The sequence below is a fragment of the Rhipicephalus microplus genome, unplaced genomic scaffold (assembly GCF_043290135.1).
Source record: "Rhipicephalus microplus isolate Deutch F79 unplaced genomic scaffold, USDA_Rmic scaffold_42, whole genome shotgun sequence".
Classification (NCBI taxonomy): Eukaryota; Metazoa; Arthropoda; class Arachnida; order Ixodida; family Ixodidae; genus Rhipicephalus; species Rhipicephalus microplus.
In genome coordinates, this window is record NW_027464615.1 from 736,786 (window position 1) to 754,012 (window position 17,227).

At 43.9% G+C, this 17,227-nt stretch overlaps 2 protein-coding genes across 5 annotated transcripts in view; one reads left to right on the plus strand and one right to left on the minus strand.

Annotated features, from left to right (window-relative positions):
* Positions 1-7,751: 7,751 nt before the first annotated feature.
* Positions 7,752-14,424, minus strand: LOC142787018 (AP-4 complex subunit sigma-1-like). Its single transcript, XM_075884639.1, has 6 exons — positions 14,299-14,424; positions 13,581-13,740; positions 12,062-12,148; positions 9,259-9,327; positions 9,107-9,191; positions 7,752-7,897 (listed from the first exon to the last, which is right to left on the minus strand). Exons 2-6 carry the CDS (start codon positions 13,716-13,718, stop codon positions 7,752-7,754), a joined length of 525 nt encoding a protein of 174 aa, XP_075740754.1. The 5' UTR covers positions 13,719-13,740; positions 14,299-14,424.
* Positions 14,425-14,640: 216 nt separating this feature from the next.
* Positions 14,641-17,227, plus strand: part of LOC119167346 (Connector of kinase to AP-1) — a 114,601-nt gene continuing 112,014 nt past the window's right edge. For all 4 annotated transcript variants that reach the window (XM_037418811.2, XM_075884679.1, XM_075884678.1 and 1 more), the window contains exon 1: positions 14,641-14,902. In XM_037418811.2, the coding sequence (XP_037274708.2) occupies positions 14,699-14,902 (204 nt within the window). In that variant the 5' untranslated portion in view covers positions 14,641-14,698. The remainder of the gene's footprint in view (positions 14,903-17,227) is intronic.

The window sequence follows — 17,227 nt, forward strand, 5'->3', positions numbered from 1 at the left end:
ACGTGCCCGATGATGCATGCTTCGGCTGCGTTCGCTCGTGCGTTTAAATTAGCTATATTAGTGTGTGTGGCGTGCACACCATTCAGCTATACGCAAGGGGGTCAATGGAATAAAGGTATAGGGGAAGCGCACCAGAGGAGAAATAAGAAGCAAGAAGCTGCCAGGTTCTTGCTTGCGCCTCCAGATGGCTCCATCTGTCCGGCCGCTCACGGCGGCGGCAGTAACTTGTTATTACGTAGACGTAAGGAAGTCTACGGATGAAGTAAAATTCACTATTAACGATACCTGTGTGTTACTTGTTAGCGATGATATCTGTCTGTATGCTGCTCCACTTTGATAGTTTGTAATAGTGTTGGCGTGTAACATGCGCGTAGTGAAAAGACACCCTCACTGTGGTTTTTTCGCTTTTCGAACTAGACGACTGCAACTCACAACGGTTCTCCGCCACCCTGACTGATGAGCACACATTTAATAATGCTCTTTTCTTTCGCCGATCTTTTATGGGCGATTTGCATCTTGGTGATTTCACGAAATCATTCAAAGCGGTACAACGAAGATCACACATGACGAGTAAGTGCGTTTCCAGGCTTTGGCGCCAGGATAAAACACTCGGATCGTAGACACTATCGCTACTAGTGCATCGTCGCACAGGATAGTATGCGGGGAATGTATCACACTGAACACATAGTACTACTGTCGATGTCACCGGGGCATCTCATTTTTCATTATGCTCTTGTACGCTGTTTGCTGTCAAAATAGAATAACTTCCACGTGACGAACGCAATTCAAATTTGGCCAAGAGGACCTAGGCACACCGAGCAATCGAATTAAGAGCACATCTAGATTTTGAAATTTGATGTCAGTGCTCCTTTAATAATTCTTTGAAGCATTTGCAATGTCACGATAAACTAGTTTCAATGAGCTCGTCGCACGTTCATGCTAAGCTAGTAAAGGTGTGAAACGCAAGGTTTTCGCTTTACTTGGCAGGCATTCTGTATTGATTATAACTGCACCGTAGCTCTGTCCCAAGCGTGTGGAAATTCAACGTTGCGTAAGCTTGGGTTTTACACCTGAAACGATGTAAACATGAGAATGTGAAGTGTTTACACGTTCTTTGGGTAGGTGAGTGAGTTATGACTGAAAGCAGCTATGAACGTCAACAATTCCTTTCTAGAGTAGCTGTCTGTGGGTGTCGCATGTGAGCATGTGCTGTTTGAAAGGTCTTGCAAAAATGAATGAACGGTCACTGAACGTGGAAGTTGCCCAGAAATTTTGTCAGGGCTTGTGCTATGACTGGTGTTATTTTTTTTTACCTGGAAGTGTCCATAACGAATGTGTGTCTTTTAGTGTTTTGGTGAGAGCTATTTTGTAGCAGTACGTTCAAATAAAAGAAAAGTTGTAGCGGTAACTGATAGCGCATACCAATCCTGCTCAGCGGGAGTCTGCATTGCCGTCTTGGAGTGTTAAACTGGCTGTAGTTTTTGGTACTTGTTAGCGCTAATACTTTTTAAGCACGGTTATATACGCAGCACTTCTTGCACCCAAGAGCACCTTTACAACTATGTGCTGTACTTTTTTCCGAATATTGTGTCGCTGTAGAAGTATGTTTCCAATTGTTTTGAGGAGAGGCAAGAACATTTTCCATTTCATTTCGCCGACACCATGTTTAGGTGTTGTGGTAATTGGCCATTACATACAGAATAAATTCCTATTGGATTTTTGCACAAAATTCAGACTCGAATTGCAGATTTTATTTTGTGAGCAGCGGCTCTGTTCATTCTTTCCCATTGAAGTACAGTTGATCTCAAAACGATATGCACCGTGTGAGTGTGAGCCGAAATCGCCATCTATGCTGCCCAAGTGGCTAGACGTCTTCTGTCGAGAGCACAGCTGTAGGTGCACATTCGCCCGAGCAATGCTCTGGGCAGCAGGCGGCTCGCCACTAGACCGTGCAGATGCAATTTCGGTGTGCACTGACATGGTCCGTGTCATTTGATGGCCAACTGTACCTGTTTTTCACTGGACGACGCCACAGGCACTGTGTAAAGCCGATTTTAAACAGGATTTCAAACTACGTAAACTGCTTAATGTTATGTCCAATGAAAACTCAAATGCAAAGGCAGCCAGTACTTTAGCAAGAGCCATTGAAATCCAGACTTTATTACTTGGATATGACTGAAGTAATGTGAAGTACAATGTAGTGGGCAAAGATATTTGTGCAGAAGTGGTCAGACACAACTACCATTCTAAACTTTTCCTTGTTAAATGTGTGCTCCATTGAACTGCAAGTTTTGTACGTCCTGTAAGTAGGTAGCTTGCATGTTTAACGAAGTGGTGGTTGTACTGTCCACTCGCGTAACACTTCCATGCTAGTCTTGGCATCAAAGTTCTGCCGTATTTCTTTGTCGTTTGAATTAAGCTTGCAGTCGATATTTCCTGAACTTCTGGTTGTGCTTCTACTCCAGCAGTCGTATTGCCCACGATGATGGTTGCGTGCAGAGAGAGTGTGGCTCTGTTCAGGACCATGCAGTTATTAATATTTACGAGCTTGCGTTGATTTGAGTTGGCTTAGTCTTTCAATTGACATTGGAGCTTCCAAATTTCCGGGTCACTATTAAAACTTGATGATGTCAAGTTTTGAGGTTGTCATCGTTCTGAACTGCAATGGTTCATTAGTCAGTTTAGATGGGTGTCTGTAGCTGTTCCCATTTGTCTTTCCTGTGGGCATGTTTGTGCAAGAGAGCTTGCTATGCAGCTGCTACCAGCTGCCTTTTCTTCTTTTTCTCCTAATTACTGCTGTCTTTTTACTACTTACCAATTATTTTTTTGAGACTATGTAACTATGAAGCTAGCTTCATCTGTAAAGCTGTAGCGGTGTTTGGCTGGTCCTTGATTCTTTCTTTTTCAAGGGTGACGCACAAAAGCATGCTTTTTTGCACTGTCCTGAAGCTTACATGTGACAAAGTAGATAGTTCTTTTAACTAGGGCATGGCATTACGTGTATTATTTCTCAGGTCAACTGGCTTGTTGTTTCTTAGCACTTCTTTACCTTTGGTTCTGTTCTGATGTTACTATCAGTGATGCGGAGCAAGTGGCATGCAAGTGTCTGCGGCAGTTTTTTGTTTCTGCTGCCTCTGAAAGAAGTATTTATTCTTTGTTACACCAGTGTTATTGTTCAGACTTATTGTATGATATACTGACCTCCCAACCTGCGTGGGACTTGTGTGTCTGTGGCTACGTAGGTACGGCTGTGTTGCCAAGTAGCGGCATACGAGTGGCCATATTAGTTGATTTCACCTTGAAAGCTATGTAGGTGTTTGTTTAAGTGCAGTGCATTGGCCGCTTAGGGCTGGTATGTGCTGGTACCACAGAGTTCTTTCAATCGTACTGGTTGTGAAATTGCGTTTGAAACCATGACGTGCCAATGGCCGATTCTTTATGGGGGCCTGCAAATTGGCACGCCATCTGGTAGCAGCAATACGAAATACTATGTTGTTGCGGCACCGCCCCTGCGTGTGCTCCTCTCAAGTTTTTCAACACAGTATGCAGTGCAGGCGTCTTTGCAAGCTTTTATTAGTTTCAGCAGACTCCCACGATTTCGATTCACGGGGCCTATAGGGAGTTTTGCAACTCGTACGACTGAATAACTCTGCCGGTACCGGACATCTGTTGGCATGAGCACCTTTTGCTGTACCAGTGCCAACCTGCCAGCTTCGCATTTGTGGCTCGAGCTTTGGTGGCATCTTGCAAATGGCATAGTTGTGCTATATGTGCGCTGATGTGCAGAAACATTCAGTTGATAATGGAAGCCTGTGCAAGAACATGTGTAGCTGAGCACAGAGTTGAAAAAATGCGAGAACTACGACGATGTAGTGTGGCCCAAGACAGGCATAGTTGTTCACGAATGTGTGCGTATTACACAAAGGTAGTTAAGCAGGATTGTCAAAGTCTCTCTCTCCCCATATCTATGATGCATATGGTCACACCTCAAGCCTAAGCTATGATAAAACTTAAACTAAAATTCTTGTCATCCTTCTTTATGACATATGACCAGAGCTACTTTGCATCAACGGAAACATATTGTCGAAAATACATCTTCCACCTTGTGCTTGCTATCACACCCAAAACACTCATTTCATAGTTGAACAGTATTGCTTTTTCAGATTGAAGAGGCACCTATGTCGGTGGCTAACAACTCTTTAGCAGCTAAAGCCATTGATGTCAATGTTCATATAAGTTAGATTCCTTCTATGCTTCAGTGGCATCTCCGGGTTCGGTAACAGCCAGTTCTGAGCTTGGTCAATGCGGAGCTGGGCGTGGGTTCTTGCTGGCGATGAATGAATGGCGAGTGGAAACCTAAACACGAGACTTTGTGAAGAAATGGACGTGGCGGGCACTGTCGATACTAAATGTAACTTGACAGCTGCTTGTACTAATCGCAACTTCGGCAGAAAGCATGCTTAACCCATGGCCATGTTATTTGAAAGAAGCAGTTGACCTGATTGATGGCTGCTATGGCTCAAGTATTGCAGAAGCGGTTAGTTGTCACTGTGATTTTGTGCATGTTTTAAATGTTCCCTGTACTGTTTAGTGTAAAAAACTATGCATGTCTTCAGGTTGTAGCCTTCCATTGTCTCTTGTTTGTACATCTGTATGTTGTGACCTCTTGTCCTTCACATATGTTTCCCTGCATTGTTTATGCGATGATGGTTTTGTAGGGCTGCTCTTCACAGTGAATGTGTTTCACTGAAAATAAAACTTGTTTCCTTTTTTTATTGTCTGCGGTATTTTTTAAAGATGATAGTCTTTCTTGGGGACCTTAGATGCAAAAATTTTGGTCTGTTTGTCCACTCTTAAATGCATCGGGTACTTTAAACAGCCGACCCCATCCGCAGCGCCCACCAATGTTGCTCAAGATTGAGCGTTCATGCTTGTGCAATTGTCAATTAAAAAGCAATTACTGCGCATGCCTGGGGCACCATAGCAACATGTATATATTCCGCATGTGCGTCTTTTACTAGAAAAGGCATACATAAGTAATTTTAAGGACCGTAGCACTTATCACGCGCTGACCATGCAACGCTTGCACGGAAAGGCGAGTGTTTCCAACGCTTTGCTAAGACGAGACGGTGGTGGCACCTTGCCGTCGCCTTGCGTTATCATCTCCGAGATGGGCGCGCACACCAGTCTCAGAGCCCCGCGCTTTGTTTTCTAAGAAAACTGCCAGATGGCGCTCATGTCTCACGTGTGACGTGACGATGCGCTCGTTCGCCTTCGCGGCACGCTCGAAGTACTCTAACGCAGCGCCTCGAGAATACCATGCACCGATTTTCTTGCGCAGAACATCAAATAAATGTCTTGATCACTCTCTCTACACCCAAGACTATTGTCTTTCGATGACTTTTGCAGGTTAACATGCAAATACGGGCCTGTTTTTTTTTAGACGCACTGAAATTTTATGCACTTTGCTGTGGCACTGCGCAAACCTTTTAAATAGTGTTCACCCGGTTAAGGCAATTCAAACTAAATATCACAGCCCATGGGTCCAAGGTGTTGGAATGAAATGTGTTTCATTCCATTTCAGTTCCATTCCACTGCAAAAATTGCCGTTCCATTTCTGTTCCAGAACAACAAAAAAAACACACACACACACTGTTCTGTAATGATTCGTAACGGTTTTGTTTGTATGCAAATGTAATTTTGAGTATGAGATTCGAGGTGTAGTAACTTGATTGATTTATATAGAAGAACGCAAATAAATGTACCATGGATTCGTACCAACTAGTGCAAACCAGTGTCCTATGTTATAGTATTCAATTTTCTCGTAAGTGAACTATAAAGTTTCTGATCAGTCTCTGTGCTTTGGGTCAAGGGTATGATCTTCGAAGAATACAGTCGTAGAGTGTACTCTCAGATATGCAATACCGCTGTTCTGATGACCTTCAGTCCTTAGAATGCCCTCTCCGTGCTGGCCTGCGTGACGGGCACACGAAAGTCTACATGTATTATTATAAACAGCGCTGGTTGCCATTCTTTGAATTTTTCACGAAGTTTCAACACATCTTCACTTAAGGTTTTGTGCCTGAGATACGCGCTAGTACTGTACCCTGAGGGTAGCGCAAGCATGACTGCTCGCATTGTGCAAGTTTGGTTGTTCCAAACTGCGTTGATTTCCGTTAATCAAAGAACGATAATTATTTTGGTTTCACTCTGGAATGAAAAGGAGAAAACTTCTAGGTTAATTTTCGTTCAGGTCTAAAAATTTTTTTTTTTCCCTTTGTTCTGACCCACTGCGTGGATCTCTTGCTGAAGATTGTGTTTGCAAATTATGAAATGAATGGGCGCTCAAATTACAAAAAAAAAGTGCCCCTTGACTTTCGAGCGAGCCGGACTTTAACGGAAAGCAAAAGCCATACATCTACATGGTGTATTAACAGGCAGTACATGCAATATTGTTGACCGTGTTCTGATGTAGAGGGCCCAATGCTGCCATTGGACATCAAAGAAGGCCACATAGAGAAGAAAAAGAAAAAAAAAAGTTTAGTAATCTGGACATGATGCACGCAATAATGAAGGAAAGGTAAACCATATACAAACATTAAACAAGCTATCAGGACATTGATGCACTCTAGCACAGCATATACTCCCGAGAAAGAGCAAGGGTGCGTCGCACCCACGCACTGTGATGTGCACAGGTGATGGGATTCTCCAGTTCTAGCACGAAAGAACGCCGTGAATGAGTGTCTAGCAGAGGTAAGCCAGTTTTGTTGGGCAGTTAAAAAAAAAAAAAAAAAACAGCTCTCGAGTTACATGTATGAAAGAAAAAAAAAACCTACAAAATAATTTAGACGAAAAAGGTGCCTTTTCTTTATGCAATAGAAACACTCATAATTTTCATCCTGAATTTTGGGAACAAGACGTGCTCATGGTACAAGTAGATGTGGTACATCAGGCAAGTTTTGTTCAATTTCACTATATTCAGGTTTGCCAGTAAGTACCGCTTGGGTACAGGCAATCGAATCCACGTGGAACCCAAGGAAATTGTTTTAAGTTTCCGGGAATGAAGAACGTGCATAGCTTTTGTAATTGTGGGCGGAGCTTCTCTTCAATTATTCGTTTGTGACAGAACACTTGCATTTCTTGGAAACAAGTCACCCTGTGCAAACCACTTGTGACAGTTGATGGTTTGGAATGGAATTGGATGTACAGCCTTGAAATTGTCAGATGCAAAGAGATGGTTATATATTTTTTTAATGGTGTATTCTTTACCAAATCTTGGCAACTCAGAGTCGGGATATATCCTTTTCCAAAGTTTGCAAAGCGGTAGCAGACATCTCTTGTACATTCATATAGAGATACTCATACAAAAAAAAGGAATGAATTTGTTTCAGATAAATGGGCTGTAAAAACAGCTGCAACATTCTACCGGCTGATGCACTGCAGTAAGACAAATGAGACTGAAATAAAAATCTGGCAAAAGTATTACCAGTGATTTTCATTTTGTGCGTATTTGTACAGAAGGGTCCATACTTAAGAAGAGCTCTTTGCGCGTATTTAAAATGTGCACCGACAAGCAACCACTACACTAGTGACTTGTCTCGCTTTGTCAAAGGTCGACCTCTAGTTCGTGAGCAAGGACTCGACCAACGTCATTGTGAGCAGGCAAGTCTTTGAGACTGTGCCTGCTCACACTTCTGAAAACGACCTTGCGCTGCCCACGGTCCGCAGCGGCATCGTAGTCAAGTCCACACTCAGGCGTTGTCGAAAGCTTTCAACCGTTCCAGGATGTTTTGTACGTTGGTCTCCGACACGTTCCCATTACTGACCATGTGCTGAAGGACGAGGTGCAGCTTGAAAAACTCGGCAACGATCTGGTGCCGTCTACAGTCAAGGCACCCTACGGAAAGCGTGGGCGATTCCGTCATTGAAACAAGTCGAAGTGCTACAATACCTCCGCTTGGGAGAGCCTGTTAATCTTGAATGTTCATAAAATCCACAAAAGACAAAAGGAAGATACAACACGCTGCTGGTCATGCTGCGCATCTTCTTTTCGTTTTTGCTTTTAGAAAACCTTATGAACAGCATTAAAAATGGTAACAGTGATCAGTTATGTATGTGGAGTACCCGTACTACTTTTCCAGGAAAGTAACACTTGCAAGTCAGTGGGAAATGCTCAAGCGACTCATCTATTCGTCACATATAATGCATCTATTGGAGCTAACCTAGTGTAGTCTGAACCAAACAAGCCTACTTGGCGTTAAGTGTGAATGTGTTCGTTATAGTCACAGATTATGCAGGACATTTAGGAAAGCGATGTAATATCTTGAGGTTTGCAAGCTCCTTATTTTTAGGGATCCTACAAATAATTTCTTCAGCCATGTTGACACTTAAAATGCCCTGAACCGCCTCCGATATTTTTGAACATGCCAAATAAATGCTTGCACTGAGTTCAAAATGCCGTCAGAGTCAACAATGCCAAACATGGCAGTCCTATAAGCCACCGGTGCCCCAAGAGTTCCAAGAAACAGACCCTTAATATGACTGTACAAGCGTGGGCTTGTTGGTTTTGGTTTACGATGACGAATTTCGCAGCGTGCGGACATATGAAAAGCATGGGACAGAGAAGCGCTCTTATCCACTCTGTCCCATGCTTTTCTTACGTTTGCACGCTGTGGAATTCGCCATCACAAAAAGAATCCCTCCTCTCCGCGAGGCCTTTCGGTAATCCTCAGCGTTTCCTCCGATGTCACCATTGCATTCACGTCGAATCATGTCATCCACAAAACGAACCCATTTGTCTGCTCACTTGTAGGCATAATCGTCACTCTCGCCTTCTCAACCTCTGAGGAGGAACACAGGCCAGAAAAATAGACAAGCCTACGAGCAAAGCATAGCGAAGGAAAAAGCGAAACCCGGTGAGGACCTTCTTTAGATAATAAAATGCGTGTAGCTCTGTCATTGCGGCACTGTTTCGAGAAATTCTCACAGCTTTGTGTTTGCTGCATACTCAACTTAACTGCAACACACCCAACCTCAATAACCATCCAAAAGCGCACAAAAGCAAGCATCAAATAAAAGTAAATGACATCTCTTACAATTGTTATACTAGCGCGCATTGTAAACAAGCTGCTGAATGCTGACATGTCTCGAGATTTTTTTTTTTTTTGATGTAAGGATACCTTCTTTTCAGTCTGAAATGGAACAACAAGAAGTAATTAGAAGGGCTTAAGAATAACCAATGCGTTCTGCGCTGCTTACCACTCCCGAGAAGTAGGCATCTAGGACTTGTAGGAAGGCACGTACGAACTCGTACACGGCAAGGTTATTCTGCAAAGAACAAGGTCAACATATTTTTGTTATGGCATCTGTATATTGAAGACCACTGAGATAAATGAAGTCGAACATCTTGTTAAATGCATCCACACTTATGTATTTAAAATAGCATGAGAAGATAACGAACACCGATGCCACACGATGGCTAGTTTCTCTCAGCTTTTATCTTCAGTCTTTTTGTTTCTGCAGGTTGATGGGTAGTATCTGTTTTTATTATAAATATTTGCCCCTTGTAGCTCTTTTCCAACTTTTTGCTCTTTCAAGTAATATACGCATGGATTGAAGCACGGATTCAGGCTTGCTTCTTGAACACGATGGTTGCAGTACAGTAACTGTGTTTGTCTGTTATTCCGTGTTGTCCATGTTTCTTACAGCCCATCAACGCATTTCTATTTTGCTTTTCTTTAAAGTAATGATGAGCTCTTATACTGCCAAGGTTTATCACTGCATCCACATATCCGGGATTGCATCCTACTGTGTGTACTCTATGCTTTGTGTGTGCACATATACATGCACACACGCATTCCTTTTTTTTTGCCCGATTTATATTTAGGATAGATCTCTAAGATTAAAGACAGGTACGAAGGTTACGAACTCAACATTGCTAAAGCTAACCTAAATACTTGGCTCTACAATGTATTTAAGATTTTAATTTTACGTGGTAAGCAAAAATTTTAGAACAAGAAAATCATTGACACAGATAGAGGAATGAGAACTTCAAAATATAGCTGTTTATTGATGGCAAACCAGATTTGAAGAAGTAATAAATTCTGAGGTTTTGCATGCCAAAACCACAATATCGTGATGAAGCATGGCATACTAGTGGCTACAGATTAATTTTGCCTACATAGCGTTATTTGTTGCACACCTAAATCTCAATACACAAGTAATGTTGCGCATTCGTTACAGCTGCTGAGTTGTCATGGTTGGCAACGGAACCGTTAGAGGCAACCACCCCCTTTGAGGAACAGTTCGATGAACTCTGTGAGCAACTTTTGAAAACAGGTTCTTATCTTTCCCACGCCCGACACCAACACTGCAGCTCTTGCTTACATGCATAGCTGTCGATAATCTTATTTCTGTTATCAGCAGCAATCAGGGGCCTGATGCAGGCTCCATTGTTGTGGAGTAAGGGCAGAGGCGTGCTCTTACCGCAAGTGACGCGGCAGGTAGACTTACAGAGGCACTGCTGAAGCGAGCAGAGATAAGGTTGGAAAATAAGCCAACTCTAGCTGATAGCAAATAAAAAAAAAAAACAGCTGTTGGATGAAGATAAGATAAGAAATGATAGGTGACTCCAAAAACTATGATGATTCAAGCAGTCAAATTCGTCATTGCAGAGCAAGCTCAGTTCTCGTCTTTCACAGTGTAATATACAAAATATGTTGCACATGCCTGGTTTGTTCAAGTGAAAAAATGCTGGTAAAGATCTCGTGATTGCTTTTATGCGACAATGTGTCAGTTTTTATTGAAACGGAAAATCGTGCAACAAGTTCTTGTACCAATTTTTCATTCGGGGCAACAAAATAAAATCTAGACTATGTGTGAGGGACTGGTGTTTGACAAATATTGAATATGTCAAAAATAAAAGAACAGGAAAAAGTGTAACATTACGTAAAAATTTTTGTTGACGAGACTAAGCATGTTTTTAACACTTGCACATTGCATTCTGCCACGAAATGCTTCTTTAGGATAATTTAAATACGTACATTTTTCTTCCAAATTCGAATAACAAGGAAGCAATTAGGCATGTTTGAGGGCCTAAGTGTATTTAAACACTATAAGGTTGTCGGTGACAAAAGCAACTTTTTACTCTTTCGAGCCTCATTTAGAGCAGGAAAAGTACCACTTTGGAGCAGCTATTGGTGTTTTAGGAGCAGATGGCAGAATATGCCATACAACTCCTACTATATTCAGAGTGTCGCATAAGTACAAATATCTATTATGAAAGATGTTCCAAAGTCTAAAATCAATGTAAATTGCAAGACACAAACGATTAGGTTGCTTGCCAAATGCTCGAGATATGAGCTATATATTTAAATACTACAATCTCTGTTATTTTTACATATCACTGAAGTAGCCTGCATGTAAAATTGAAAATATTTAAATATTCTGAAAGCTTGATATGCCAGTTCTTGCTGCATAAATAAGAGCCAACAGTGTTACATATTAACATGCTAAAATCACAGCGTACAAATTTTTTTTCAGTTTCATTAGAGTTTACAAGTTGGTCACACAGTCAAAATTGCTCGTCTTCAATTTCTCAGTGCCATTTAGGAGCAGGTTCGAAGTAAATTTTAGCAAGAACTACGATTTGGAGCAGCATGCCTCTTTTGGAGCAGTTTGTAGCCGCACTTCTGTCACTGGGTTGTCTATTTATGAAACCGCGATGCTCTCTGCATGAGAGGAACAGCTGAATTGCCAATTCACGGCAACATTCACCCAAAGCCTGATACAACAAACAAACTAGATGTAGTGCTCCTTTGCAGTAATCTTGACCTCCGTAATCTTGAGCATGTTAAGAACGTAAACCATTGAGATGGTTTCAACATGATGTGGTGCAAACTGTTTATGTTACAAACAGCTGAAAAGTGGACGTGCCAATCATGGTGAAATCAGCAGTGAAACTGCAGCACAGTTCGCATTGTGCTGCTCAGCTGCCTTTAATAGCATGCACAAACAATGTGGCCCATCACCAAAATCAATCAAAGACGAATTCGCTGGTTACCTCATCGTCATCTGTACCAATGATCAGTATAAGCTGTCCCGTCCGGCGGTACACGATGTTGAAGCCGTCGTGCAGAAAAAATGAGCACTGGAGAATCAAACAAAGAAGAGCTGTGCTATTACTGACGAGTTTTGCAAAATCACACTTACTCATTCCACACTTTGTCTGTTGCCAACGCTTCTCATATGTGCCCTGTTCTAGTGGCCGCCTGCTAAAGTCGGCATCCCAGTGAAACTGTCACCAACAATCTGGCACATGTAACACAATGTCTTACTAAGATTCAAAAATGTTAAGCCTCAGTACATGATATGTTAGGTGGTTATCACCGTTACTGTAGTTCCTTAACTAGTACCTGTTCATAATGATATGTAGCACGTATGCTACATGCACATTCTTCACATAAGATGAGTTCTATGCCATGTATGTGTTTTGCACAGAATGTTCTGGCGTGGTAAGTACAGTAAAAGCAGTCACACTCTAGTCTGCGCACATGTTTTGTAATAGTATTAGCAATTACTTGTGCTTGCCCAGTACTCAGTCCTTCTTAACGTTTTTAATATATGATGGAAACATCCATGTTAGTGTTCTGATTATCTGAGCTGGGGAGGGGAATTATATGAAGCATGTGCTTCGCCAAAGTGTCTGACCATGTAAAATAATCGAAACTATAAGTAATACGAAAAAAATTATGACTAAACATTTACAAATAGATGAACACTATCGTCAAGATGCCTGGCAGATATCTCAGGTAAATTTTCACATTTTATCAATCTTTGACTTCATCTTGACTTTTCCTAATGAACAGGTAGAGGGTATGACTCCGGTAGCGACAGTCATATTTCAGCGCAGGCAATGTGCTAGAGGCCTGTACACTATATGTTATGTCGGTGCACACTAAAGAACCTTTTATGGTCAAAATTTCCGTAGCCCTCCACTATAGGATGTATCTCAGAATCGTATCATGGTTGGTATTGTTAATATTACTATTATACCGGTGAAAAGGTAGTGGCCAGGAATGTTTTTCAGGGGATGGGAGGTATCTGCTGAAGCCATTGATTATTTGAGGATATAGCACCTACTTTTAAATAATAATTGAGCGAGGTGGCAGTATCACTGCTAAATCCCGCCACTTTCCTTACCAAATTCATTTCGATGGGGGGGGGAGGGGGGGGGCTAGCACTCTTTCCTGGCCACGAGCGTGACTGGTAACCGGTAAACACGAGAGCTTCTCGGTAATATACCTATGACGTCATAGACGGCTTCACTACGCTGTTCAACTTTTATCACCCGATCGTCACTATCACCAGCGCAGGCCCAATGAGGCGGCACACTTCGCTATCATGGTCATCTTGAATCACTCACAGACATGAAGCTGCACATTAATTATAATTAACACGCAGGTGCAAATTGGGGCGCCGCTAATTAAGCTAGCTAGATATGATGGGCTTGGTCTAAACTTCCGCCCGGGATTTTTAGCAGATAAAAAAAAGTCGCTCCGAATAAGCCGGCAAATACTTACGCTGTTTTGATTCCTGGAAAGACATTTCTTGATCAGCGCGGCTTCCAACGACGGCCTTTTCGCTTTGTCGACCGGATAGAAGTAGTAGGCGTAACGCAGCCGCTGTTCGCAGTTGGCAATCAACAGGAACTTGTACATGTCTTCAGATAGCGTCCAAAAGCTGGAGATTGCATAGAAAAGGGCCATTCAAATGGGGAATCGAACTTCGGCTTCAGATATGACCAACTTCAAAGATAAACCAACAACAGTGATCGATCACACCGAAATAATTTAAAGTACTTGTGATATATGGTTCAGAAACTAAATTATTTCGCTTGTCACTGGCATAATTTAATTCTTCGCGCGCAAAGCATACTATAGGGTGTTGAAGGAGTTCTGCGAGGTCCAAGACTGTTCATACAAAGTGGCAATTACCAAATTCACCCTCTCCTCCCTCTTACAAGCTGTCTTCACCGCGGTCTGATGAAGAGTGTGGTAAAACATGCTTTCAGGTGTGCTGCTTCTTAGTTTAACACGGAAAAACAATACACTGGACCAGCACTAAAATGATTTGTTTACCACTGTTTTAACTTGTTTTGAATAGCCCGCGAATTGACAAAGAGGAACGCTGACAGTGGTAAAACCACCGGCGTAGATTTATCACAAATGAAACTGTTTTGAAGTTCATTGAACGCCTTTGAAATATATTATTGGCACGAACCTCACGCCGTGTACTTACAAGCATTAAATGATGCTCGCCGCGTGCAATTAGTTAACAATCAATTAGGGCACCGGTTACCATCGGGTCACATTAAAAAAACAATATTCGGGCAGGACCATAAAAGCGCACGATCCGTACGAAAACGCGAACTTTGCATACATCTAGACAAATAAAAACGCTGAAGAACACGCGCGGATAAACTTCTCCCAGCTGCGCTTTCAGCCGCTTCTGGCACGTCAAGTGGCGCCCTCACGACGCCTAAAGTCGAACTTTTGCAGCGCTTGTCGCGCTCTCTGCCTGCTGCAAAAGTAAGCAGCCGTGTAATGACGTCATCTGCGCGGCGGAAAATGTATCCCGGCATTCCGCGTGACGTCGTCGGCCACGGCTGGATCCATGTAAATGGCGACCATGCAGTGATATGGAGGACGTATCGTCAGCGCAAAATCACAGTCAGTTGGGGCCGCCGGGGGGCCCCATGGGCATGAACGCCAAAATGAACCAAGAAGAACCAGCGCAGAGGCCCCAGTACTCCATACCCGGGATTTTACACTTTATACAGCACGAGTGGGCCCGCTTCGAAATGGAGAGAGCCCAGTGGGACGTCGAGAGAGCCGAGTTCCAAGTGAGTGTGTGCTGCGGTGACGCTTTGCGCCCCTGTTTCGCATCCCTCGAAACACCGCCTCGCGGGCTGTGCCTGGTCGTCGTTTACGCCCTGTCAGCGTCGCGCTGCGCGTTCCTGCGACACCGATAGAAACTCACCCGCATTTGCCGACGGTTGACAGCGTCCGTGGCCCTTGGCAGGGTCGGAAATCCCGGAACGCCGCTTTTCTCATACAAACCGTGCTACTGCCTCTGGCAATGGCTAGCGCTGGCTTAAAAAAAGCAATATGGCGCTCAGGTTTATTCCTTCCCCTTAGGCCTAAAATACGTCGAGAACGGCCGAATTGGAGCGGACAGTGATTCGGAGCGCGGCAGGAAAGCGTGCCCGAAGCGACGTTAACCGTAACGAGTCCTAGGTAGCGATACGAAGCTGTGCGCTCCCGTCTGCCGTGCTCGCGTCGCCATCTCCGACGCTCCTTTGTCGAAGGGGTTTTCCTCCTCTGCGTGCGTACCGGGATGCTGTCGTTTAAGAACTCGGGACAGTCTTTTCGCGGTCTCTAATCGAGTGTCAAGTTGACCGCGGCTGTAGTGTGACACGCGGCTGTCGCGACATTTCGGGAACGTGACGAGCCGGGTGCACAGTTTTATCTTGGACGCACGGAAGAATCCCTCCCGTCGGTCGCTAGTTTGCTCAAGGTTAGCGCTGTTGCGTCCGCACTTGCTCCAGTTCTGCTACATTCTTGTTTCTTATTCGCAGAGCTTTTCTTTTAACCCTTCTTTCGAACTTTCTGCGCGGTTTACGAAGGCAGTCTACTCGGCCTGCGTTTCCTACGCGGCCCCTGCCTTCGCGTTGATTCGATCGTTGGCCTAGACATTGCACGCCGCCTGCACATTCGGCCGATTATCGACGCCGAAAGAATCCCAGCGATGTGATCTTGTTTGAAGGGAAGACTGTGGGACGAACTGCGTAGGGCGCCGCTCTTTTGCCGGTGTTTTGTTCCGTGCCTTGTCAGGAAGCGGGCTGGGTCACTGCCTTTTTTATTTCCCCTTTACGTTCGTGCTTTTTTTTGGGTTTCTGTGCGCGTCACAAGTTGCGCGATCCTCTCGTTGAATACTTTACGGGGGATACGACGCTCGTCACCGACCGGCCCATTATTGCGCGCCCTGTGTGAAGCACAGGGCCGCTTTGTCGGAAGCGAGTGCTCAATGATGCGGCTACTGCTTGAAATGGCTTCTTCCTTCCTGTTGCGTTGCTGTCTCAGCGCCGTCGTTTTCGTGCGCGCTTCCGTGTCCCAGCGATCTGGGCGCGACGGCAGGTAGCGTGCTTGAGGAAAGAAGCCCACCCGTCTGTGGCAGCCGCGTTTCTTGATCGCTCGATTTTTTGTTTACGACTTGATTGCTCGTTCCCGCTTGTGCTGGCCCCCGGAGCAAACGATGTCGCGAGGTGCTGTGCACGCTCTATTGGGTTTTTGTTTTGCTGCTGCCTTTGCACTATCCCGCTGAGAGCGCCGCGGCATGTGTTCTCGCCCAATCTTTGTTACCAGATGACCCCTCAGCTGTGTCGTCTGCTAGTTGTTTTTTGTTAGTGTACCGTTACTCAGTTGACTAGCAGTTCTTGTTTTGTAGTTTGTTCCCGTTGTCACTGTGACTTTCTTTTGGTAATCTCCCGAATGTTTCGCTGTGCGTAAACATTAGTACCGAAATTTGTAAGGCATATTTAAGCCGTATTCAGCACACAAACGCCTTCATGTTGAGCAGGGGGTTTGGGTGGGGTGGCTAATGCGATCTCCTTTGAACTTATCGCATGCCGTGTTATGATTGGTACGAGCCGCGCATGCCTAACCAACACCGGCCTAACCTTTGAGAACGCATGGCTTGCGTATTCTGTATCGCGCTTTGAAAAACAACCCTACTTTAATGCGCACGCAAACAGCACACGGTGTTCGAAATTGTAATCTGTTTCCAGGCTGCTCGCCATGTCGCTGTGAAACGGCGGCGGTAAAAAAAAAAAAACAAGCGCACATTTTGTCACACATTTTTCAGATAAAACTTGACGTGTTTGGCACGATTTCTACCGTCTGTCACTTTTTTTTTTGTTTGGCTTTTATAAAAGTTGGCCCTCGTTCGCAGTACACCACCCTATATTCGTATCGTCGCGTTGACGTCATCTCCTCCAACGTGAGCGCTAAGAGCGTTGGTCCGAACAGTTTTTCTTATCTGCCGCGTGTTTTTCTTTATTCTTTAACGGCCCTCGATATTACAACTCCCTTTGTGGGTCATTACACGAAACGCTTTCCAAAACGCTCGCTGCGCCGGAGTCCTGTTCAACCGTTGCTTTCTTGCGATG

Coding starts and splice junctions, on each gene's coding strand:
- LOC142787018 (XM_075884639.1), bottom strand. CDS start 13,718: ATGTACAAGTTCCTGTTGATTGCCAACTGCGAACAGCGGCTGCGTTAC. Junction 9,328..12,061: donor TTGGTACAGATGACGATGAG/GTAACCAGCGAA, acceptor TGTTCTTTGCAG/AATAACCTTGCCGTGTACGA. Junction 9,192..9,258: donor ATGCCTACTTCTCGGGAGTG/GTAAGCAGCGCA, acceptor GTTCCATTTCAG/ACTGAAAAGAAGGTATCCTT.